Source organism: Arvicola amphibius, chromosome 1 (genome assembly GCF_903992535.2).
Source record: "Arvicola amphibius chromosome 1, mArvAmp1.2, whole genome shotgun sequence".
Classification (NCBI taxonomy): domain Eukaryota; kingdom Metazoa; phylum Chordata; class Mammalia; order Rodentia; family Cricetidae; genus Arvicola; species Arvicola amphibius.
The window spans coordinates 151324559-151350753 of record NC_052047.1 but is presented as its reverse complement, the minus strand read 5'-3'; the positions used below and the strand labels follow the sequence as shown (position 1 = coordinate 151350753).

The 26195-nt window shown below is 39.6% G+C and overlaps 1 protein-coding gene across 2 annotated transcripts in view; it reads right to left on the bottom strand.

Annotated features, from left to right (window-relative positions):
- Atl3 (atlastin GTPase 3) overlaps positions 1 to 26195 on the bottom strand; it is a 42675-nt gene that overhangs the window by 3720 nt on the left and 12760 nt on the right. For both annotated transcript variants that reach the window (XM_038326059.1, XM_038326068.1), the window contains exons 2-11: positions 24165 to 24379; positions 23815 to 23958; positions 18366 to 18470; positions 17022 to 17072; positions 13773 to 13829; positions 13420 to 13512; positions 11824 to 11962; positions 2960 to 3087; positions 2338 to 2394; positions 1255 to 1326 (exon numbers count right to left, since the gene is read on the bottom strand). In XM_038326059.1, coding sequence (XP_038181987.1) covers positions 1255 to 1326; positions 2338 to 2394; positions 2960 to 3087; positions 11824 to 11962; positions 13420 to 13512; positions 13773 to 13829; positions 17022 to 17072; positions 18366 to 18470; positions 23815 to 23958; positions 24165 to 24379 — 1061 coding nt within the window. The remainder of the gene's footprint in view (positions 1 to 1254; positions 1327 to 2337; positions 2395 to 2959; positions 3088 to 11823; positions 11963 to 13419; positions 13513 to 13772; positions 13830 to 17021; positions 17073 to 18365; positions 18471 to 23814; positions 23959 to 24164; positions 24380 to 26195) is intronic.

Genomic DNA, 26195 nt, shown 5'->3' with positions numbered 1-26195 from the left:
CTAACACCCACATGGCAGCTCACAACTGTCTGTAACTCCAGTCCCAGGGGACCCAACACTTTCACACAAACATACAAGCAGGCAAAAACACCAATGCACATAATTTTTTTTTAAGTCAGAAAAGACAAATAGCCGTGGCCAAAGCCAGACATACTAGTATACATTTATAATCCCAACACTCAGGACGCTGAGGCAAGAGATGGAGCTGGAGCTGGAGCTGGTCTACATAACAAACTCCAGGCCAGAGATACACAGCAAGCCTTACATAAAAATATGATAGCCAATTTTAAAACAAAAACAAAAACAGGGTTAACACTAATCAGAAAGAACAAAGATAATCTTGAGAAAGCTTGGTCAGAAATGGTTAATAACCAGACACTGGGAGGCTGGAGAGATAGCTCAGCAGTTAAGAACACTTGCTGCTCTTGCATACAATCAAGAGTTCAGTTCCCAGCACTCACATGAGAAAGCTCACAACCTATAACTAGAGCTCAGGGGATCTAATACCCACCTCTGGCCTACTCAGCTATCTACACGTACAAATATACACATTAATAAACAATAAATCTTAAAAGAAATAACAATCATGATGGCACACATTTACAACCCAAGCCTTAGGAGACTTGTCACGAGAGGATTGTCATGAGTTTGAGACCAACCTGAACTACATATCAAGACCCATCTCAGAAAAACAAAAATAACTAGAAGATTCCAATTACATAGAAAGACTCTTCTATTTCAAAATAAGAGAAAAATTAAATTAAGAAAGTAATAATTAGAACATCCCAATTACCAGGATGACCTGAAAAATAGCTTTGCATCTCAACATCTTAAGACACATTAGGCAGGGACTGGAGAGAGAGCTCAGTAGTTAAAGGAGGGCTTTCCCAGACAACCAGATTACATTTCCAACATGTATGTTAAGCCATTCACAACCACCTGAAACTTTAGCTTCAGAGGATCCAATACCATCTTCCGTGAATACCCACACATATGTGGCATACATTCACAAGATTCATAAGTGAAGACAAACCTTTAAGGCACATTGCTGTGCCATAGCATTAGTAAGGTAAAGGCAGTACAATCAGACATTTAAAGCAGCCTTCACTACACAGTGATTTTCAGGCCAGCCTATTACATAAAACCTTATCTCAAGCAAAAAGGATACATTGAGTAGGATAAAGTTTGGGCCTCTGAGGTCAACATTCATGCTCAGGAGATAGACACTCCAGGGAAAAGGTGTTACCAACATACCTCCTCCATGTTGCTGTAATAAATGTCTTTGGCAGAGGCTGCAGCTGCCAAATTATTGGCTTCAGCAGTAGCCTTTTAAGAAAGAAAAATATGAACTATAAATACTTCTTGAAACATTTTCCCAGAAACAAAGCAAAAACATCTCTTTCTATTCCCATTCTTCCTTTTTTAGCAACCTGTCATTATTTACATTTCCTTATAACTCAACTGATAAAATACAGACTTTAGTCAATTTTTGTGCCAAAACATCTATTCTGATAATCTTTAGCATAAACCAAAACTTCCAAAACTCAAGAATATGTCATTTCCTTTACTTCAATTTCTAACAGTGGCATACTTTGAACTGGAGATGAAGCTCAGTGGTAGAGCGACTTACCTAACCTATAAGGTATAAGGAACCTGGGTTCAATCCCAAGAGCCTCGAAAAGAGATAAAAAACAAGGGGAGCCGGGCAGTGGTGGCGCACGCCTTTAATCCCACCACTCGGGAGGCAGAGGCAGGCGGATCTCTGTGAGTTCGAGGCCAGCCTGGTCTACAAGAGCTAGTTCCAGGACAGGCTCCAAAGCTACAGAGAAACCCTGTCTCGAAAAACCAAAACACACAAGGGGAAATTTTTCATTATACTATCAATCACAAGATCCAACAATTTGGTGAAACCATTTTCCTACTAAAGAAATGAGTATTAAACAATAAATACCCACATATTCAGCATCAGAGCAAGAAGCTATTTCTATTTTAAGCAAATGACCAATGAATCCTAAGGACAAGAGCCAGAAATTCTACCAAAAGTAAAGCACCAATGACTTGAAGCAACTTGTCCAACACAGCAACTATGCTTCAACTGGGTATAGCAGTGTTCCCCAAGTCTGCCATGAAAGGAGAGCAGCCCCAAATGCATTAACTGCTCTACAGAGAACACAGCTGAAGCAGAGGATACCCACACTTGCTGCAAAATGTGCTCTTAAAAGGTAAGGCTATAAAGAAAGGGGCAGTCCCACTCTTGTCCTCAACACTGAGTTGGGTCATATCGGGTCAATTCCAGCAATTAAAACATGTCATTTAGTATAACAAAGAATTTATTACCTGAAGCATGGATTTTGGGTGAGGCAGATCTTCTCCTTGGTAAATTTTAATATATGCCTTAAAATGGAAACATAGAAGTAATCACAAAAACACAATTCTAAAGTATTTTGCTCATGTTTTAAAATGGTGAGACCACACAACTGCATTTTCCTAAAACCCTAGATCAACAATCAAGAATTAGCAGAAGCACGACACACTTCTGAGTGCATGTTAGCATTTTTAGTTATCTGAAAATACTCTCAAGCAGCACAAGACTACCAAGGCCAGGATTCCAATCAGGCCCCCATGCACAATGGTCTCACCATGACCTGTGGACAGAGACCATCACCTGGAGATAGTTGCGTCCCATTTACAAGCATCGCCTACTCACAGCAATCTCCTAACCACCTCCTGTTCACACCATCTTCCTTGAAGACACAGTAATGACTAAGAGAGTACAAAGAGTATCATTTGGTTCTTATGCCCATACTGCCACCCAGTGGCCCACTCCTGGAAGGACACTAACATCGTAAAATTCCTCTGAACATCTTCCCAAGAAAACTACTAATATCAAAATCAATTTTACAAAAAAATAAACAAATAAACAAAAAATTCTAAATTTAGGACTAAAATTTATATTTACCTTAAAATATTCCAACAGTCCTCGGCAAGTGACTTTTGAGCCATTGATCTCCTTTTCCATTAGCTTAGATGGGTTTAGTACATATGGTATCAGTGCCTGCAACTGCTCTTTGAATTCACTTGCAATATCTATATACAAAATCATAAAGAAAGAAACAAGAAGCCAAAATGAGTACAAAACAAAACCCTTGCAGAAAGGGGTGAATAATGTGGAATTCCCCTCTGTATGTTATGAATGTTTTATTACCATTGGTTAATAAAGAAGCTGCTTCGACCTATTATGACAGGGTAGAATATAGGTAGGCAGAAAAACAAAACTGAACGCAGGCAGATGCCATGTAGCTGCCAAAGGAGAAAGACACCAGAAACCTTACTTGTAAGCCACAGCCTCGTGGCGATATATCGATTAATAGAAATGGGCTAATTTAAGATATAAGAGCTAGGAATACACCTAGACCGCTGGTCAAACTGGAGTGTGATTGGAGCCTCCATTATAGGTGAAGACTATGTTTGCTATCTTTTGGCTGCGCCCAGGCTGCTGTCCTAGTGCACTTACATTTGTGCTCTCTCTTCCTGTCACATGTAAGTAAGTCCTTTCCAGTTCAGAACAGAATAAGGAGAATATCCTTATCTAGCCAGGCAATGATGATGCATGCCTTTAAACCCAGCACTTGTAAGTTCAAGGCCAGCCTGGTCTACAGAGTGAGTTTCAAGACAGCCAAAGTATACAGAGAAAAACAAATCCTTATCTTGGGTTTCAATTCTGGGATATTTGGTCTATTCCCTCAATTTTTAAGAAATTTCTTGGCCTGAGGGACAGAATCCTGGCTATGAACCCAGGAGGTCTGGTTTCAAATTGCAATCCTCTTGCTTTTGCCTCCCAAGAAAGCACAACTTCTTAAAGAATTAAAAAAGGAGCTGGGTGGTGGTGCTGTACACCTTTAATCCCAGCACACGGGAGGCAGAGGCAGGCAGATCTCTGTGAATTCCAGGTCAGCCTGGTCTACAGAATGAGTTCCAGGGTAGCCAGGGATACACAGAGAAACCCTGTATCAAAAAAACAAAAACAATACAAAGAATTAAATAAGGTTCAAAAACAAAATAACTACTACACTTGCCCCATGCCCTTCCTGCACCCCACACTATCCCTCAAAATAAACAGGAAGTCATTATTTATTCGTTTGCCTCATTTTTGCTAAGATTTTGTCTTAAAAGATGAAGCCATTGCCTGATGCTGTGACTCACACCTATAATCCCAGCAGAAGCAGGTGGAAGGGCATCAGGAGCTTAAGGCCAGCTTGGGCTACATAATGAATTTGAGACTTAAACGAGCTATAAATTGTCTCCCTCCAAAAAAGTTGCTGGATGGTGGTGGCATGCGCCTTTAATCCCAGCACTATTGTGGCAGAAGCAGGTGGATCTCTGAGTTCAAGGCCAACCTGGTCTATAAAGCTAGTTCCAGGACAACCAGGGCTACACAGAGAAATCCCCGTCTCAAAAAACAAACAAACAAAAAACTACACTCAAAGAGTACCTCCTGCTATTTTCTTCTAAGTATCTCATCAGTAGCTCCCAGGCTACCTTAATGTAAAAAGACTATTATGTCAGAAAACTGACTCTTTGTAGGTTGCACAATGTTCTCAAAGCAGGTTCAGGGGATTCATCAAGCAGAGGTGCCCTTTCCTCAAAGAATAAACAGATCTGACTATGAAAATGTAGGAGAATTAATTATCAGAAATATCATTTATATAAATCTAATATCTTTATGAGGTTCCAACAGTCAAATGAAAATAAAGTTTTGCCCATATCAAGATACTCTTCAGCACTCCATAAAATTATTGACGGAGACTGCACTTTCGTTTCCCAGTCATCCAGACCCAAATAATCACACAAAACTATATTAATTACAATACTGTTTGGCCAATGGCTCATGCGTATTCCTAGCTCTTACATCTTAAATTAATACATTTCTATTAATCTGTGTATCATCACAATGCTATGGCTTACAGGTAATGTTCTCACATCTTTCTCCTTCGGCAGTTACATGGTGTCTCCTCGACTTTGCCTACTCTTTCAATGCTGTTTAGATTTTCAGCCTGGTTTTACTCTGCTAAGCCATTAGCCAAAACAGCTTTATTCATCAACCAATAAAAGCAACACATATACAGAAGGACACCCCACATCGATAAACCTAATTATAATATGAAAAAATGAACCCATTAAAATTTTAAGAAATAAAAAGGTAGAATGAATCATTAATCTCATACTTAAGGGGTTAGAGAGGGCTCAGCAGTTAAGAGAACTGGCTCCTCTTCTACAGTTCCAGAGGATCCAACATCCTCTTCTAGCCTCTGCAGGAACTACACTCATATAGTGCATAGACATATGTGCAAGCAGAACATGTAAACACATAAAAGTAAAAATAAAAAATCTAAAAATATGTACTTTAAACCCTATTCTGAAAAAATTAAAAAGTAGTGGACACACTATACTGTTCTACAGAAACTTACTTGCTTACATATGTTAAACTATAGAACCTTACAAAAAATGACATTTCATTAAATACCTTTTAATTCTTTGAGGAATTTTTTTAAATGTGTGTGTGTATACAAGTGCATACGTGTTTGTGTGTAAGTCAGAAGACAACTTGTGGTAGTCATTCTCATTCTACCACGTGAGTCTAGGCTTGGAGGCCTTTATTTCCTGTGCTATCTCTCTGATCCTCTTTTTAAATGTGATAACATATCTATTTTTAACCATTTTATGGTTTCAACTTTCATTATACTGAAGGACTATTTCAAAAACCAAAGATTACTTATTTCATGGACCCAAAAGGATGCAGACACTAAGATTTAAGGATCTCAGACTACTTATGCCTCTATTAAGGCAATTCCAAAATAACAGCTTCCAAATCCTAAAAGAACTATCTCAAGACAGTCAGTCCAGTCACTAATGACATCAAAAAAGACTAAGCCCTAGTGTGTGGTTAAGGAAACACATAAATAGTTTCTGTAGCGATCTCCCCACTCCAGAGAACAGTTTTCTTTATGCTGATGACAGTCATCCTCCATATGATGAAACGATGCCTCCAAAAAGCAGCTGATCCTCTACCTACAAGACACAGCAGCTTAGCTTCTATGACACCAAAGCTAAATTCATATTTGACCTGAGATTACTACAATCATCATACTTGGCAGCAGGTACCTTTACCTTCTGAGTCACCCCCACATGGGTTCTACTTACAATCACAATAAAGTCTACCACATGTGGTGCCAGATATGGTGGCACACAGCTACAATACTAGAACTTGGGAGGCTAAGGCCATCCCTGGCTACCTAGAATGTTAGAGGCCAGCATGGACTCTGTGTCTCCAAAAATCTTTTAAAAATTGTGTGACTTTCAGGTCAGTCCTAACCAAATATTTTTTTTATATTTATTTATTTATTTATTTATTATGCATAAAATATTCTGTCTGTGTGTATGTCTGTAGGCCAGAAGAAGGCATCAGACCTCATTAAAGATGGTTGTGAGCCACCATGTGGTTGCCGGGAATTGAACTCAGGACCTATGGAAGAGCAGGCAATGCTCTTAACCATTGAGCCATCTCTCCAGCCCCCTAACCAAATATTTATAAGTCATCTTTTTTCAGGTTAGCACTTAACTTCACTGAAGCTCCTCAATAAAGCCAGGCTTAGATGTATATGTTGGAAATCCCAGCACTAGGAAGCTAAGGTAAACAACTGAATTCAACGTCAGCATGGGCTATATAATGAGTTCTAGGCCATCCAAGGACATAGTAAGACAATGTCTCCAAGAAATGGGTACAACGTGCCTCAGTGAATAAAAGGCTTTTGGCTATGCAAGTCTCATGACCTGAGTTTAATCCCTGGATCCCACCTAAGGGTAGAAGAGAATTACCTCCACAAAGCTATTCTCTGACCTCAACAAGCTTATCTAAAATTACAAAATATCCACCTATAAATCTAAAGTATAGTCACTTAATCTAAAAGTATAGTATTGCTTAGCAACAGGGATAAAATCTAAGAACTATGTCATCAGGTAAATTCCTCACTGTGCTAACACTGTCTAACGCATATGTACAAATCTGTATCGGGCAGACATGACACTCATGGGCTCTATAATCTCTGGGACCATTTTGTACAAAGGCCATTGTTGAATGAAAAGGTATATAGTATCTGACTACACTGTAGCTCTTTAAACAGACACAAACAGCCAGACTATTAACAGATTTTAAAATTGAGGTAAAAAAGGAAAATTATACTTTTAAGTGTTTAAGATACACAGGGTTTCTCTGTGTAGCCCTGCCTATCCTGGAATTCGCTCTGTAGAGCAGGCTAGCCTCAAACTCAAATATCCTCCTGTCTCTGCCTCTCTGAGTGCTGGGATTAACGACGTGCACCACCACCACCTGCAAGTGTTTTCATTTTTTAAAGTACTTGTAAACAAGGCAAGATGATACTAGTCTGTAATCCTAGCACTGGGATGCATAAAACAGGAGGAGAGGAGGTTCAAGGTTAGCCTGTGTTATATAGCCAGTTTGAAGCTAGCAATGACTACAATACAAGCAATGTCAACCAATATGTCAACCAATACAGTAAAACTTAATTTTTTGGATCAGATTTCATATGCTATTTTTCAATCTTCTTACATTTAATAATTTATTCCTGACTCCTCTTTATGTACATGTACAGAGATCCAAATATTTACCTAGTTATTTTTAATAACTGCTTTATTTTGAGACAAGGTCTCCCTTTGCAGTCCAGGTTGGTCTCAAGTTGGATGCTCCTACCTCTGCCTTCCTGGTGTTGGAACTACAGGTGTGCACCACCAAAACACACCTGGCTAATGACTGAACTTCACTGAACTTAAATACTCTGTGTTTAACATATCATAAATCAAATAATTCCTTGTAAGTACACATTTGATTTGAAGTTATCCCTACCAAATATGTATTTTTGAACACAATTTTTACCCATTTGGACAATTTCTTAAGATAAACTCTTAAAAGCAGAACACTAGATCCAAGAAAAAAAATTTAATTTTGATATCACCAAATTACTATGCAATAAAACTATAACACAGTCAAGTGGCACTCGGGAGGCAGAGGCAGGCAGACCTTTGTGAGTTCAGGGCCAGCCTGGTCTACAGAGAAACCCTGTCTCGAGGAAAGAAAAAAAGAAACTATAATATACTAACATATTTCTGTTATTCTGATTGTTGTAATGATTTTCAATAATTTACATATTTTCAATAATTTAGGTTTCGGAGTTTGGAGATTATGGTCTGTTCTGGGTTTGGTCTCAATTTTGTGTTTGATTGCTTTTTGGTTTTTGCTCTATGCTGAGATCACACTCAGTGCTTTATACATGTCAGGGAGGCCTCTATAAGTGAGCTCTAGCTCTAGCCCTTCTTGGACTTGCCTTCTCATATGTAAAAAATTAATTAATTAATTAAACCCTATTTTATTTTATAATTCTATTTTGAGGCTATTTGTGGTGGTGTACACCTTTAATCCCAGCATTTCAGAAACAGAGACAGGCATATCTCTGTGAGTACATGGCCAGCCTGGTCTACCACAGTAAATTACAGAGGATAGCTAAGTGAGACCCTATCTCTAAAAATACTTTTTAAAAATATGGTTCTATCTTGAATGAGGGAACCAAATGTTTCCTAGTCATGAGACTAGAGATTGATTGCTTACACTAAATTTGCTCCCTGTTTCATAAACATAAACAGTGTGAAACCACATACTTCCTGTTTAGTGACTAAACCATCTGCAAACTCTATGTGTAGACAATGGAGTAAACATTTCTCTCCCTCCTGAGAGAGAAACCACTTTTTGGATCTTAAGTTCTCCTTATTAGAGAGAAGAGTAGCAAAATGCTATGTACCATGAGCTGAGCTGTGGCTTAGTTAAAAATGAAGAAGGTTCAAATACAGTATGGAGAAAATCATGAAGTTATTTTTATTCTAGTACTTGACAAAATACCCCAGTGAAGTTCAAAACTTCTACCATTATACAAAAATAGGTCTCTCCAAGTGATGTTATGTCTTCTCCACCAGTAGCAAATATATTAGGCAGAAACATGTAACATGTAAGAAAAGTGCTAGCAGCATTATCATTTGAAAACCTTAATCTCCTCACCCATCTGATAAATACAGTTTATAATTTAATCATTTAAATTAGCACTCCACAAATATACAAGTAACTTCATGATTATTGTGTGTATTTTATATACACAAACTCTGGTTTATCTTTATGTACTTGCAAGGATTTGTACACAACCATAAGTGTGTTTGTATTGGTTGTTTTTATTGAATATACACAATAAGAAAGCATGAAAAAAAAAAACAGTGCCTCCTCCCCAAACACACACCTATCTGTAACCTCAGAATGTGACCTTACTTGGAAGGTGTCCCAGCAAACGTGATTCACTAAAATAAGGACTTACTATGGCTCTGAGGGGGCCTTAAATTTAGTGATGGGCTGGTAGGAAGAAGAAGATACGAAGACAGCCATGACAACAAAGAAATTAGAGGCACAACCATTGTCAAAGAATGCCAAGGATTGCCATCACCTCCCAAGGGCCAGGAAAAAGGCATGGCGGAGATTTCTCCTCAGAGCCCCTATAAGGAACCAGCCACTACTCCACACATCTAGCTTCCTGAACTGTAAAGGAATACATCTCTGTTGTCTTAAGCTGCCCAGCTTGTAGTACCTTGTTAAAGGCAACCATAGGAATGCAAACAATGTGCATCCCAGTAACAACACACCTTCAAGTCACAGTCACACAACTTTTAAAAACTATCTACTTTCTAAATAAAAATGTTAAAATGAAACTGAGTTTCAAAACTGAAGGCTTTGAAATATTAAAATACCTTAACATAGGAAAGGCCATTTTTCTATGCATATACCTGGTAACCTGAGCTCCCCATGACACAAGGCACAAAAAGTCACTCTGATCCATTCTGCTGAACTAGGTGTGGTAGAACACATCTGGAATCCCACCATTCAAGGAGTGGAAACAAGGGAATTGCTCCAAGTTCAAAGCCAGGGTGGTCTACATATCAACTCCCAGGTAAGGCAGGACTAAATAACAACAAACAAAAATCCAACAGCTTAGATTTTATAAAAATCCAGATAATCATGAAGCACCATAACACTGAAAGAACATTTCCAGCTGGGCACAGCAGTGTATATCTTAATCTCAGCAGTCAGAAGGCAGAGGCAGGAAGAAAAGTTCAAAGTTACTCTTGGCTACCAACTGAGTTTGATACCAGCCTGGGCTACATGAGATCCTGCCCTTTCAAAAAATAAAAAGGAAAAAAATATATGTTATCACTATTTGTGTGCGCATACACACACACACATACATACACACACAAATATATATGTTATCACCACACACACACATACACACACACGCTGGAGAAATGGCTTCGTAGTTAGGTATACTTGTTGCCCTTGCAGAGGATCCAGGTTCAGGTCTCAAAATCCACATGGAGGCACACAACAACCAATAACTCCAGTTCCAGAGGATCCAGAACACTTTTCTGAGCTCTGCAGGCACCAGACACACACATGGTGCACAAACATACAAGCAGGCAAAATACTCATACACATAGAATAAATCTAAGAAAAAAAGTTAAGTATCCATTTTTAGTTTATGTGTATGGCTGCATATACATATGTTATGTGTACTATGTTCATGCCAGTACCCAGCCAGGTCAGAAGAAGGCAGCAGATCCCCTGAAACTGAAGTTACAGACAGTTGTGAACTATCTGATGCGGGGTGGGGGCATGGACAGACGACAGAAGCAAAGAGCACTCTAAACTACTGACTTATCTCTTTAGCCTTATGTCTGCACATTCTGACAGACAAATATATTATTCTTCTTAAATTAACTAAATAAAAAATGAAAACTATGTATTTCATATACACTGAGACTATTTTTAAAAGGCAAGTTGCCCTGGTAACTCAACAAGTAAATATTCTCTAAAGACTTCCTTCAAACAACAATGAACGACTATTCCCATGGTACGGCTTTAAGGCACCAGAATCAGGACGTGAACCTCTGCCCCATTGCTTTTAGCTCAGAACTTTGAGTGAGTTGCTTAACTTTCCTTGTTTTCACCAGCTTGAGATAAAAGAAATGATGTAACTTCATGGAATTACTGTGAACTTAATTTGAAAGCACTTGGCACAACACTGGGAACACAAAGGGACTGTAAAGCTGGCAGCTACTATTACCAGAGTTTTAGGGAAAATTAAGAGACTCTGATCAGCCTATAAACAAACTGCTTAGCAAGTATAAACTGTGGGCCAGCCATCAGGTGACTCAAGGCCTCCAGGAATAAGGAACAAAATAAGATAATGGTACCCAAGCATCCTAGTTCTCTAACCCACCAACAACTCAGCAATTTTGACGTTAGCCCATGACCCAGCATCAGCTTTTGCTACAAACACAAGTAAGTTTAAACAGTAACTTAGCCGTCTATCGTGTACTTTTCTTGAGGAAGATAATTGTATTTGAAAAATATTGGATTTCTTAACTTTGTCTTCCTTTATTCAGCACTTTGATCTCTTTTAAGGTGGGAACCATAATATATCTCTTGGAAAGATCCCTGAAGAACATTATCTTATTTCCAGTTTGTGAAATAGGCAAAATCCTTCTGATGGTCACAGTAAGTCAGGAGCAAAATCTGAGTTAGACTAATGCTACTCTCTCTATGAAACTACATTTGTTCTCATAACCATCCATTTGACTTATAATTGACACTTACTGTTCATTATGGATTCCAAAGATCAAATCATATGTACAATAACTATGTCTGTAACACACCTTTCAATTTCCCATCAAAGTCAGGGCTTGTGGCCACCTGGAGCCCTGGATGTGGTAAGAGAAAACAGGTAACATCCGAGAAACATGAGTGAATATGATTTCGAACGTTCTGAATTTCTTCATGTTGATGTTCCTTCACCTGCCAAGGAAAATCAACAGTTTACCAGCTAAAAATAATTTGATATTTGTCACTAACAGCCACTAGCATAAAGACAAAGGAAAGAAAACTTCCTGACTGACAGATCAGAGTGACCAATGGGAAGAGCCAGAAGACCAAAAGCTTAAGTAAGTGCATGGCCGTGCACTTTGCTCCCATAGCTAACAGAGAGCAGTTAGTAACTTGATTTTAAAGCGTATTGCACAACATTTAAGAAGAGAAGCCTTGTTGGCCAGAAGGAGGATCCAATAAGCTAGCAGTTACTGACAAAAGTCTCCTGTGCTTCGGTTTTAGGGAACAGGCTAGGCTGGTTTATATATATATATATATATATATATATATATATATATATATTTGCCAAAGCAAATAATAATGAGTAAGAACAGAACTACAATTATAGACATGACATTCTAAAGGCACAAATAGAACCTGATCCAAATAACAACTGGAAACTATAATTATAATGGCCTTTTGCTCAGAGTTCCTCTACAGTGCCAATATATTATATGCCCAGGCCCTTCAACTTTACCATGAAAAAAATACTGGGGCCAAAAAGATGGCTCAGCAGGGAAAGGTACTTGTCACCAAGTCTGCTGACCTAAGCTTGGTCCCTGAGACCCACATGGTGAAGAGAGAACTAACTCCCACAAGCTGTCCTCTGACCTTCACATGAGTACTGTAGTGCTCTCCTCTCTATCACACATACAGATATATACATGCAATTTTAAAATTTTAAACAAAATATATACTGGTTTATAATAATTACAAACATTTTACAGAATATCATTTTCAATAATATGCTTTAAACATAATAGTCAAATGGTGTAGGGGGTCTTCTGTTCATGTGTTGCTTTCATTGGTTAATGAGTAAAGAAACTGCCTTTTGGCCGGGCGGCGGTGGCACATGCCTTTAATCCCAGCACTCGGGAGGCAGAGGCAGGCGGATCTCTGTGAGTTCGAGACCAGCCTGGTCTACAAGAACTAGTTCCAGGACAGGCTCCAAAGCTACAGAGAAACCCTGTCTCGAAAAACCAAAAAAAAAAAAAAAAAAAAAAAAAAAAAAACTGCCTTTTGGGGCCTGAAAGGGCAGAACTTAGGTAGGCAGAGAAGGCAGAACTGAATGCTGAGAAGAAGGGAAGAGTGAGAGAAGTCATGGATCCTCTGCCTGAGATGGACACCGGTTAGAATCTCCGGTAAGCCACGGGCACGTGGCGATACACAGATTAATGGAAATGGGTTAAACTAATATGTAAGAGTTAGCCAATAAGAAGTTAGAGCTAATAGCCAAGCAGTGTTTTAATTAATACAGTTTCTGTGTGGTTATTTCGGGTGTAAGCTAGCCGGGAGGCCGGGACAAACAAGCAGCCCGCTCCCTCCAACAGTCAAAAGCAAATGAGTAAGTTACTACTTTTAGGCAATTATTCAGATCTCCCACTTACCTGTAAACGCTTATCCAAAAACGCCATTCCTCCTTGCAGTCCATAGCTATATTCATAAGGAAAACTCCAGTCTCGAACCAAAAACATCAGAGTCTATTGTGGCAGAAAAGAACAGAATTATAACCCTGTACAAGTGTATATTCAAGATTAATTACAGTTATTATTGTAATACTTTAGCAGAAAGATTAGCAGAATCTTCTTCAAAGGGCATGCTGAAGGAGACCAGCCTGAGCTAAGTAACAAGAATCAGTCTTAAAAAACAAACAAAAAAAACCCCAGCAAAACAAAGGTTATATTAAAAACAGGCACATCTGCTGAACTGTGAACTAAACTGTGACTCTATAGTGCTTTACCTGGAAGGGTTTTTGGAAAATTTCATCCATTGCCAGACGTCCATATTCTGTGAAGAGCTTTAGAAAAGAAGAGTCAGTGGCTTGAAACTACTTTAAAATAGTTTTATAGTATTCTTTTGCAAAAATATTTGGGAGCTGGTAAGATGGTTCAGTAGTTAAGAGTACTTGTTCTTCCAGAGGACCTGGGTTTGATTCTTAGCACCCATATAGAGGCTCACAATCATTTATAACTCCAGTTCCAGGGGATATAACACTCTTCTGACCTCCATGGGCACCAGGCACACTTATACATGTAGGCAAAACACTCATACACATAAATCTAAAAAATGTAAATATTAATTTAGCGGGGTGTGGTAGCCTTTAATCACCATGAGCACTCAGACCACAGTGCAGGGGGCAGGGGCATTACCATTTTGTGCACTGTTATCTCCAACAGCAAAAGTCCTGTTAGTATAGTAAATATTTACACCATTCAAATGGCAATGAATTCACTCAGATTAGGATTCCTGCATATATTTACCTGTTTCTTCAGGAAGCCACAGTTAAGTATAATAAAATGAAGCTTAACTGTCAAATTCACAGGACAAAGAGAACATGAAATAATGTGACAGTACAAAGAACTTGTCACAAATACGATGGGCAAAAAGAAACAGAGGACAAATGTCCAGTTCCAGCATTTTATGCCCTGCTAACAAATGGGAGGAAGCAAAAAGGCCCAAGAAATAAAGCATTCTCTTAGCAGAACTCTTAAACAGCTGAGAAATTAAAAGCTAGGACTGACAACTAAAGAAATGTTTAGAAATCTGACCATAGGTCCCTACCCTCTACCAGAGAAATACAATAGTGTATATAATCTTAACAAAAATTTAGCCTGAGAAAATCATTCAGTGGGTAAAAGTCTGAGGACCCCAACCCAAATTCAAGCCCCAGAACCCACACAAAAAGTCAGATGTGGTAGTTTGCATCTATAATCCCAGCACTCGTACAGCAAAATGGGATGGAGAGTCAGAACAAACTCCCAAAGTTAGCGGGCCAGTTAGCTTAAGACACACAGTAGCAAAAATAACAAGATAGGTTCTGTCTTAACAAGGTGGAAAGTGAATATGGACTCCCAAATTAAGTTACACATGTGTAACATAGCATGCAAACACACATGCACATACATACATACATTTTTTTAAAATCTAGACTTTAACATCAAACTTTGTAATGGCGTGTTGGACACTGACTAAGGTATACACATGATATGCAGTTGCTTTACCACTTAACTATATCTCCAGCCTCCCTTATTTAACGTATTCATTTTGTGTGTGTGTGAGACCCCTTTTATGTGAGTCAAAGGACAACTTTGTAGAATTGGTTCTCAGTTTCTACCCTGTGGGATCCAGGGATTGAACTTGGTCCATCAGGCCTACATGAACTTGTGACATCTCGCTGGCCCATCCCCACCCAGCACTTTTTACTTTCAGCAATTCTGTAGAAAATATACCATCAAGTTTGCAGAGTATTTTGACAGTAGTCTCCATAGTAGAATGAACGAACCACTATGCCTGTTCATTCATGTCTCTCTCACAGACCTGTGAAGGTAGCCAGATGGTGGTGGCGCACGCCTTTAATCCCAGCACTTGGAAGGCAGAGGCAGGTGGATCTCTCTGAGTTCGAAGCCAGCCTGGTCTAGAAGAGCTAGTTCCACTCTAATCACAGCACTGGGAGGGTAGAAGCAGGAAAATCAGGAGTCCAAAACCATCCGGTCTCAAGACAAGGCAGACAAAGAAAGACAGGTACAGAGTGGAGAATTAGTACAACCAAAACCTTTGCACTTAGTTCGAAATTTTCTGTTTTAAATGCTTCATTCACTTTCTTCCAGGGTTTTCATCCATTGTGGAATTTTGTTTAACTTTTTTGTATTTATTTATTTGTGCACAAACACACACACACACACACACACCAATGCAAATATAGAGGTTAGAGGACAACTTTAAGGAGTTGGTTTTCTCTTACCAACATGTTGGTTCTAGGGATTTAACACTTCTACTGAGTCATATCACCAGATCTCACCAGATCCGTTTGTTTGTGACAGAGTTTCTCTGTGTAACAGCCTTGGCTGCCCTAAAACTTGCTCTGTAGACCAGGCTGGCCTCAAACTCAGAAATCCACCTGCCTCTACTTCTTGAGTGCTGGAATTAAAGGCATATGCCACCAACGCCCATCTTATTCTTAAATTCTTTAAAATGATAATCATGATATTAAAGGCTGGCTGTAGTGGCACATGGCCTTAATCCCAGCTCTTTTGGAGGTTTAGGCAGGTGGAAATCTGTGAGTTCCAGGCCAGCCAGGGATACATAGAGAAATCCTATCTCAAAAAACAATACTCAAGGGCTGGAGAGATGGCTCAGAGGTTAAGAGCATTGCCTGCTCTTCCAAAGGTCCTGAGTTCAATTCCCAGCAACCACATGGTGGGTCACAACCATCTCTAATGGGGTCTGGTGTCCTCTTCTGGCCTGCAGTCATACACACAGACAGAATATTGTATACATAATAAATAAATAAATATTTTTAAAAAAACAATACTCAAAAAACAAAAAACAAAGAAAATTATGAGGCATACACACCTATAGCTGTTTGCTTTTATTTCTTTTGTTTTTATATGTGTATGTTTTTGCTGTGTGTATATGTGTCATATGCATATGTACATGCTCGTGTGTGGTGTGTATGTGTGTGTGTGGTGTGTATGTTTGGGAGACCAGAGGATGTCAGGTTTCTTCTATACCATTCAACCTTAGTTTATAAAACACGATCTCTCACAGAACCTGGAACTACCCAGTTGTCTAGACTACTGGCCAGTGAACTCTAGATATTGTCCTATCTACCTTTCCAACACTGGGGTTAGCAGACCACCATGCTGGCACTCACTGTGTAGACCAACCTGGTCTCAAGCTTAGAGATCCACCTGCTTCTACCTTGAGTGCTGTGATAAAAGGCGTGGGCCACCACCCCTGGCTGTTCATTTTATGTGAGTGCTGGGGTTTCAAATGCAGGTCCTCATGCTTGCACAGCAGGAGCTTCAATGACTGAGCCCCTCCAGCACCACCACCCACCCACTGCTATTTTCTCACACCCCTTCTACCCCCTGGTCTCTTTCCTGTCCTCAGACGTCCCTCCTTCTGCTTTCATGTCTAGATTCCACAGGATAAAAAACATTTGATACTTTATCTTTCAGCCACTATTCCCATTACCCTTTCTTATTACCTGTAGCTGCTGAAGATCATCTTCCTGAATGTTCTGGGACAAATTGTAAATCTAGAAAACAAAATCCAGTTTGTAGCATACTGGCTTACTTCATACAAGTCCCCAGTTAGCTTAGAATACTGGATGGAGCTTTGTACAATTCAAGATTTGCATTTAAGCATACGAGGGCTATTTTTATATACAGCAGTATTATCAGTCTTTTAGGAAAAATAAGAATATAAAACTAAAATCCAAAAATTCCTTCTTTATAGTTTAAAACAGGTTAAGAGGTTTGAGATTTTTCTTGAAATGCTTTGTATATACTTATAAAAAAAAACTCATTTTGAGCTTAAAAGTTTAAGTTATGCATGTAGCTTATGTTAAATTTTTTTTAACAACTTGACACAATCCTGAAGTCACTGGAGAAATCAGAAACCTCAACTGATTAATTTCCTCAGACAGACTGTTCTATGGTCATGATTATAAGAGATTTTCTTTCTTTTCGAGATTTATTTTTTAATTTGTGCAGTACTTTGTACAGGTATGTGCACCACATGTATGCCTGGTGCCATGGATCCCTTGGAACTGCAGTTACAGACAGTTATGAGCTGCCAAATAGGTGCTGGGAATTGAACTCGGGTCCTCTAGAGGAGTAGCCAGTGCTCTTAACTGCTGAGCCAGGAAGAGATTCTCTTGATTGGTGACTGATATGCGAAGGTCCAGCCCACAGCAGGTGGTACCATCCCTAGTTAGGTAGGTCTGAAATTATACATATAAAAACTATCTAAGCCGGGCGGTGGTGGCGCACGCCTTTAATCCCAGCACTCGGGAGGCAGAGGCAGGCGGATCTCTGAGTTCGAGGCCAGCCTGGTCTACAAGAGCTAGCTCCAGGACAGGCTCTAGAAACTACAGGGAAACCCTGTCTCGAAAAACAAACAAACAAAAAAAAACCTAGCTAAGCACGAGCAAGAAAAAGCCAATAAGCAGCATTCTCTATAGATCCTGTCTCCAGATCTCCAAATTCCTGCCTTGAACTCCTGCTGTCTTCTCTCGATGATGGATTGTGACCTAGAAGTGTAACTCAAATAAATCTTTTTTTCCCCAAATTGATTTTAATCAGAGCGGTTTATCACAATCACAGAAGAGCAAACTAAAACACAATCTAAAAAGAACTCTCATATACAACCACAAGAACTGTGTTAACAGAAAATAACTGACAGACTAGAGAGCTCAGTGTAGAACAGTCAAATATTGTCAAGGGTGGCCCAGCATTGTCAAGGTCCTAGGTTCAATCACCAAAAGAAGGGAGGGCAGAAGGGAAAGGGGAAGATGGGCAAAGGAAGGGAGCAGAGGAGGGGAGCTTACCTGAACAGAACTAGTCATGGTGCTTAGAGCAAAGATAGTAGCACAATCTTTCACAGTTGATTGGCTGTCAAATGCCCCCTGGGTATCCATCAGAACAACTGCAACCTTGAAAAGGAAAGGAAAAACAAAAAAAATTAAAATGAAGGAGAATGCAAAGAATAAAAGTACACAGTTACCTGATATCCTACCCTATAATCCCAGCACTTGAGAAGCTGAGACAAGAGGATAGTCATTATGTTCAAGATCAGTCTGGACAACATAAGGAGTTAAGAGGCCAGCATGAGTTATAGAATGAGATACTGTCTTAAAAAAAAATCAAAAAGAAAAAAATTTTAACATTTACATGAGCTACCCAACCCCTGCTTGTAGGTTCTATCAGTAAAATGCAATTGGGTGCTGCCTTGCTAGGTATCATTATCTGCTCTGACCTGGTGAAATGCTACAAAACACAAGTACATGCAGCAACGTAAAGATAAAATTATCCCACCAAAGAAAAATGTGTCATATAGCCAGCCACATCTCACTACTCACCAGGCATTTCATGTTTTAATATTTTTAATTAAATTATAAAATATTTGTTTATTGGGAATGTAAACTGGAATAACCACTATGAAAAGCAGTGGCTAAAAAATAAAAAATAAAACACATATGATCCAGCTAATACTACTCACAGTCATACCAAAAGACTATGCTACCACAGATGTGTACTAATCCATGTCCATTGCTTCTCTATTCACAGTAACAAAATGAAATCAATTCATTTCACAGTAAGAAATTCACCCCAGATGAGTGAATGAAAAATGTAGCACATGTAAACAAAAGAATTCTACAGCCTTAAAGGAAAATGCAACTCCCAATAAAGTATATAGGAATGGAAAATAGTATATTAAGCAAGGTGACTCAGGCTCAGAAAAACATTTTTTTCATATGCAGATCCCAGTTTCTAATTTTTTATGTAAGCCTTATTTATGTGGGTGAATGTGTAAAAGCCAAAAAGAAAAGAGGGAGGCTTTAATAGAGATGGGATTAAATCAGGAGTTGATGGTGAATGCCTTTAATCCCAGCACTTGAGAGGCAGAGGCAGGCAGATCTCTGAGTTCAAGGTCAGCCTGGTCTACAGAGTTCCAGGACAGCCAAGGCTGTTACACAGAGAAACCCTGTGTAACAAAAAAAAAAAAACACAGAAAGAGAGAGAGATGGGGTTACTAGAAAACACATGATTTGAAAGTGGAAGGGGGAATACTGGGGCTGAAAAAAAATTGTAAGAAAACCCACTACCTCTGTAAGCTAATTTATAATGATAAGTAAGTCAGTGACTAGAAAGATGATTCAGTAGTTAAGCACACCTGCTACTCTTATAGAGGACCTAGGTTCAATATGGTTGCTAACAACTGTCTATAATTCCAGTTACAGAGGATTTGATGCCCTCTTCTGGCCTTCATGAATATCATTTACATACATGGTACAGACATACACATGGGCAAAACACCCACACACATAAAATAAAAAAATTTGTAAACTTTGGATTTGATTTGAATAGATATTACTCCAAAGAAGTACAAATGGCTCTTAAGTACCTGAAAAATGTTCAATAACATTAGTCATTAGTAAAATACAAATTATAATATGTAATACAAAACCACAATGACTTACTACTTCATACATACTATGCTGGATATTAAACACACACACATACACACATGTGTGCGCATGTGCGCGGGCGGAGCTAGACATGAAATGGCTCCAGTCAGTTAAGTGCTTATCTTATAAACCCATATGAAAATCCTGCACTTCCAAAAAAAAAGAAAAAAAAAAAGAAAAAAGCCGGGCGGTGGTGGCGCACGCCTTTAATCCCAGCACTCGGGAGGCAGAGGCAGGCGGATCTCTGTGAGTTCGAGGCCAGCCTGGTCTACAAGAGCTAGTTCCAGGACAGGCTCTAAAAAAAAAAAAAAAGCTGCAGAGAGACCCTGTCTCGAAAAACCAAAAAAAAAAAAAAAAAAAATCCTGCACTTCATGGTGTGCATTTATAATCCCAACACTAGGGAAGAAGAGACAGGATCCCTGCAGCTCACTAGCCAACAGTCTAGCCTAATTGGTAAACTCCATGCCAATAAGACACTGTCTCAAAAGAGAAAAATAACATTCCTAAGGATGACACCAAAGGCTAAGGCTCTCCTCTGGCCTCAATATATGTTTGTACACAAGCACACATAAATATATATTCACCAACAAAGGAATACACACACACAAATAGAGAGGTCTCAAGGCAAAGGTAGTTGGGGTTACAAGGTCATCAAATAAGTTACTACACATATAAAGGACAAATAAGCCAAGCATATTGGTGTGCACACCTGTAATCCCAGGAATCAGGAGACTAAGGTATCAAATTGGAAGCCAGTTTTGACTAAATATGATTCATTCAAAAGGAAGAAAAATTAGTATCAGGGGCTGGAAAGAAATAGAAACTAGAGCCTCCTGTATTGTTAGTTATGCACACAGGTTGGTTAGAAGGTATTAGGCATCTTTTTTTAAAGTTAGTCACAGGGATTGGAGGTGATTCAGTGGTTAGGGGCACTAACTGCCCTTTCAGAGGACCTGAGTTGGATTCCTAGCATCCACATATAGGGCTCACAACCATCCTAAACACTGGTTCAGGAGATCTAATGCCCTCTTCCGGCTCCTTTAGGCACTGCATGCACATGGTATACAGAAATAAATGCATGCAGCCGGGCAGTGGTGGCGCACGCCTTTAATCCCAGCACTCGGGAGGCAGAGGCAGGCGGATCTCTGTGAGTTCGAGGCCAGCCTGGGCTACAAGAGCTAGTTCCAGGACAGGCTCTAAAAAAAGCTGCAGAGAAACCCTGTCTCGAAAAACCAAAAAAAGAAAAAAAAAGAAATAAATGCATGCAGAAATACCCACACATTAAAAAGAAATAATAAAGTAAATTAAAAAATAATCAGGTTAGTCACAGAGTTGCCATGTGACACTGAAACTCACACAGCATTTTTCCCAAGAAGCTCTTGCCGACTACTTGGTCCTCAGGTGCTGAATCTAACATCAAAAGGTGACTTCACTGTGAGGGCACTCACCTCATTAATGGTGACCCACTGATGAGTTCATACTGAATGAGGAGGTAGGTGACTCAGGACACAACCTCTGAGGCAAATGCTTGTCCTGGCCCCTCCTGTCTCCAGCTTCCTGTCCACGTGCGTGCTTTGCTCCAACACGTGCTTCCCACCATGGTATTCAACCCTGCCTCATCACAAGCCTCCTGATATGTTCAGCTTAGCCTCAGGTCCACAGCAATCAACAGCTGAGGATTGCAATTTCTGAAGCTGACACCAAAATAAACCTTTCCTCCCTTAAGTTGTGTATCTCAGGTATTTGTCACAGACACAAAAAGCAAGCATATGGATATATACGAGAGCTTCAATCTTAGAAAAACTTGCACATAGATGTTTAAAGCAGGTAGTATTTATGTATTTATTTATTGGTTTTTCGAGACAGGGTTTCTATGTAGCTTTGGAGCCTGTCCTGGAGCTAGCTCTTGTAGACCAAGCTGGCCTCAAACTCACAGAGATCTGCCTGCCTCTGCCTCTGATCTGCCTGCCTCTGCCTCCTGAGTGCAGGGATTATAGGCATTCACCACCACCGCCCGGCAGAAGGTAGTATTTTTATAAGTTTTTAGATGTGTTTATTTTATTATTTTGTGTATATGACTATTTTGTTTGCATGTATGTCTGTGCACCATATATGTGGTATCCACTAAGGTTGAAAGAAGGTATTGGGACTAGAATTACAGATGATTGTACAATACTATCTGAGGGCTGGGAATTGAACCCAGGTCCTCTAAAAGTGCAGCAACAAATGCTCCTGAGCCACTGAGTCAACTCTCCAACTCTGGGTATTTTGTTTATTTTGAGAGGAGAGGTTAATCTAGATAGGATCTCACACTGTAACCCAAGCTACCCTGAAACTCATGTCTCAGCCTCCCAAGTACTGAGATTATAAGCATGTACAGGCATTATTTATAATATACAAAAGGTATAAGCAGCCCAAATATTCACAACTGATGAATTAAAAAAAGAATGCTATTTTTATACAATGGAATATTGCTCAGCTATGAGAGGTAATAAAGAACTATTGAATACTCTAAGAGAATTAAGCTGAATGGGTAAGGGCAGACCCAAAAACACATCATTTCACTTTTATCATATGCTCAGAACAGACAGCTCCATAGAGATGCTAGAGATGTAACTGAGAGCTAGAACATTTGCCTGACATACACACAACACTATGTTCAATCCCCAATACCAGAAAAGGAAGGCAGGGGAAGAGAGAAGACAGAAAATGAGAGAAAGGAAGGTGGAATGCAAACACACCTAGTTCCCCATCCAGCTGTGCTTCCTAATAGCTCAGGCAATAGTGAATTAGAAGAGACAAGGAGCTGGAAGGAGCTGGAAATGGAGAGTGACTGTTACCAATACCAGAGGCTCCTTTGAGGTAATGAAATGTTCTGGAGTCAGATGGGGCTGATAACTGTTTAGCTTTATGTATACACTAAAAACCACTGAATCAGGATGAATTCTGAATCAGTTTGATATCCCAACTGAACAAAAGTTTACTGTCACGCATGTCTGCTAGTTAGAAAAATGAGACTAAAGAGGAAACAAGGGGACATATTGGAAGCTCTCTGAAGAATAGAAGCTACGCGTGTACTCATTATTGAGAGAAATGGTCTCACAGCACACAGTAGCACAGTAAACTTCCAAATCACTTTCTTGTTGCTTTTGAAACAGTGTCCCACACTTTGTAACCCATATTGGCCTCAAATGTGTGCCAATCTTCCTACCTCAGCCTCTCGAGTGTAGGGATTACATTGCATGGCATAAGTCACCATGCCTAGCTCTTTTATGTACATTTTAAGATGCCCAGGCTGGCCTCTAAGTGGTCGCCATCCCACCTTAGCCCCCAGTGCTGACACTATAGGTACAAACAGCACATACAGCTCTAACCATTCATTGATTTCTTTTGTTTTACAATACTTTTTTTTAACAGCAGAGTGTCTTTCTCATTAAATGAATTCAAAGATGGAAGGGAGGTTTGAGTGAGTGATGTTTTACAAAGCAAACATTTTTATTATAAAATATATATTAACACCTCCTTAAATCAAGCTTTCTACTTAGTAAAGGATCTAGATGAGTATACTGTAGGATCTACTGTCAAGAGCTCAATTGAAAAGCAATAAAAGGATGAAAATTATTCTCTAATTGGATTAACACAGAATATGTTAAAGTTCTCATCTAGAGTCAACCAAACATGGCAGTATGCACCCACATCTTATCTCAAGAAAAAAAAAAAACATAAGTTCTCATTTGGTTATTCTGTTATAGCATCTAAGTCTTTTTATTTCTTCCTTCCTTTCCTTTTTATTTTTAACATCCTTACCTTTTTCCCACCTGGCTTCTCCACTGTGAAAACTTCACTCCAAATCTGAATCCCAGTGGTTTCTGGGTCAGAACCTCCTCGCCATGAAAATCCTGTCAGTGGTTCTTCTGGGTCACCCAACCAATTTGAATGACCACCTTCTTTCTACAGGAAAAACAAGATGTTCCATCACATTTTTGGTTTTGCTTTCTGAGGCACTGGGGATAAAATACAGGGTCTCCTCACACATGCTAGGCAGGCACTTTACCATTAGACTACATACCCAGACCCCTCACCAAATCTTAAGCAATTTTAGCTCATGAGCTTATTTTGCTCACTTTGTACTTTGAAATAAGCTAATTCTTTCTTACCTGAGAATACAAGTATCGCAGCATAAAATCCAGAATGAAGGATTTGCCCTTTCTAAAGGCTCCAGCCACTGATACTACCACAACATCAAGATCTCGGATGTGGTCCTGCAGGAGGATGCTGGCCAAGGCTCTCTCTTCTAGCTCAAAGGAATGTTGCTCTTTGTGAACCAAAACAACCTGCACTGGACCTGGTTGTCCACTTTCCATGGCATCACCTATGCTCATTTAGAGACCAAAAGAAATTAAGTTATACACACACACCATAAAGAGAACAAAAGCTTTAACAAGACACATATATAATAACCATGAAGCTGGGAGTATACAGGGATACTAACAGAACTCCATTAACACTAATAAATATACAAACACACACACACACACACACACACACACAGATGGAGGAGGGTCTATGTGTTACTTCCATTGGTTAATAAAGAAACTGCCTTGGCCTTTGATAGGCCAGCCTTTAGGTGGGTGAAGACAGAACAGAATGCTGGGAGAAGAAGGCAGTGAGGCAGACGCTATAGCTCTCCTCTCCAAGATGGACGCAGGTTAAGATCCTTACCAGTAAGACACCACCTCGTGGTGCTGCACAGATTATTAGAAATGGGTTAATCAAGATGTGAGAACTAGCCAATAAGAGGCTAAAACTAATGGGCCAGGCAATGTTTAAAGAATACAGTTTCTGTGTAATTATCTTGGGGCATAAGCTAGCCAGGCAGCCGGGAGCCAGGGCGGCAGGAATGCAGCCCGCCGCTTCTTCTACACACACACAAATGAATATAACATTTTTTAATTAAAAGGTCCCAGAGCTGGGAGGTGGTGACGCATGCCTTTAATCCCAGACTCGGGAGGCAGAGGCAGGCAGATCTTTGTGAGTTCGAGGCCAGCCTGGTCTACAAGAGCTAGTTCCAGGTCAGGCTCCAAAGCTACAGAGAAACCCTGTCTCGAAATACAAAAAAAAAAAAAAAAAAAAAAAAAAAAAAGAAGAAAGAAAGAAGAAAGAAGAAGGAAGAAGGAGAAGGGAAAGGAGGAGGAGGAGGAGGAAAGGAAGACGAAGACGAAGAGGAAGAGGAAGAGGAAGAGGAAGAGGAAGAAGAAGAAGAAGAAGAAGAAGAAGAAGAAGAAGAAGAAGAAGAAAGAAGAAGGAAGAGGAAGAAGAAGAAGGAAGAGGAAGAAGAAAGAAGAAGGAGGAGGAGGGGGGGAGGAGGAGGAGGAAGCAAGGAAGCAAGCATGGGTATTCCTCCATGGTTAATGCATCAGCTCTGCCTCCAGGTTCTTGCCCTGCTTGAGTTTCTGCCCTGACTTCGATGATAAACTATGACATGCAAGCTTACACCAAATAAACCTTTTCCTCCTAAGTTGCTTTGGTCATAGTGTTTCATTACAGAAACAGTAACCGGGGCTGAAGAGATGGCTCAGCAGTTAAGAGCACTGGCTGTTCTTCCAGAGGATCCAGGTTCAGTTTCCAGCACCCACATGGTAGTTCACAACTGTCTATAACTCCTGTTTCAGGGGGGTCCAATACCCTCACACAGACATACATACAGGCAAAATACCAATATACATGAAATAAAAATAATAAATTATAAAAAAACAACAGAAACAATAACCCTAAGATACCTATGTATGCAATTCTGCCTAATTTGCACTAACACTCTGGGTAAAGGCTCTCCAGTTATGACCTATCAGAAGGAGGAGCGCTCACACCCCTATAAGAAATCCCTCACCTGTGTTCTGTGGGGAAGCCCAGAGAACTCACTGGTTTCCCAGGGTGTATGTACTTTGACAGAATTGTGCCTTGGTTTGTGCTTGAGCAATTAGGAAAAGAGGTAGACAGAGATTGTTTATGAGATGGAATTTTAACGTGTCACTGTTGTCTAATTCATGGCCTTCCCCTATGTAAGTTTTAAAAGGCCATTAACCACCCAAAAGAAACACATTTCCAAACCAACTTGTGATCATGTTACACATGAAAGTTTTGATCAATAGACTATGGCTGAAAAGAAAAAGCAACTTCCAGATAAGCAT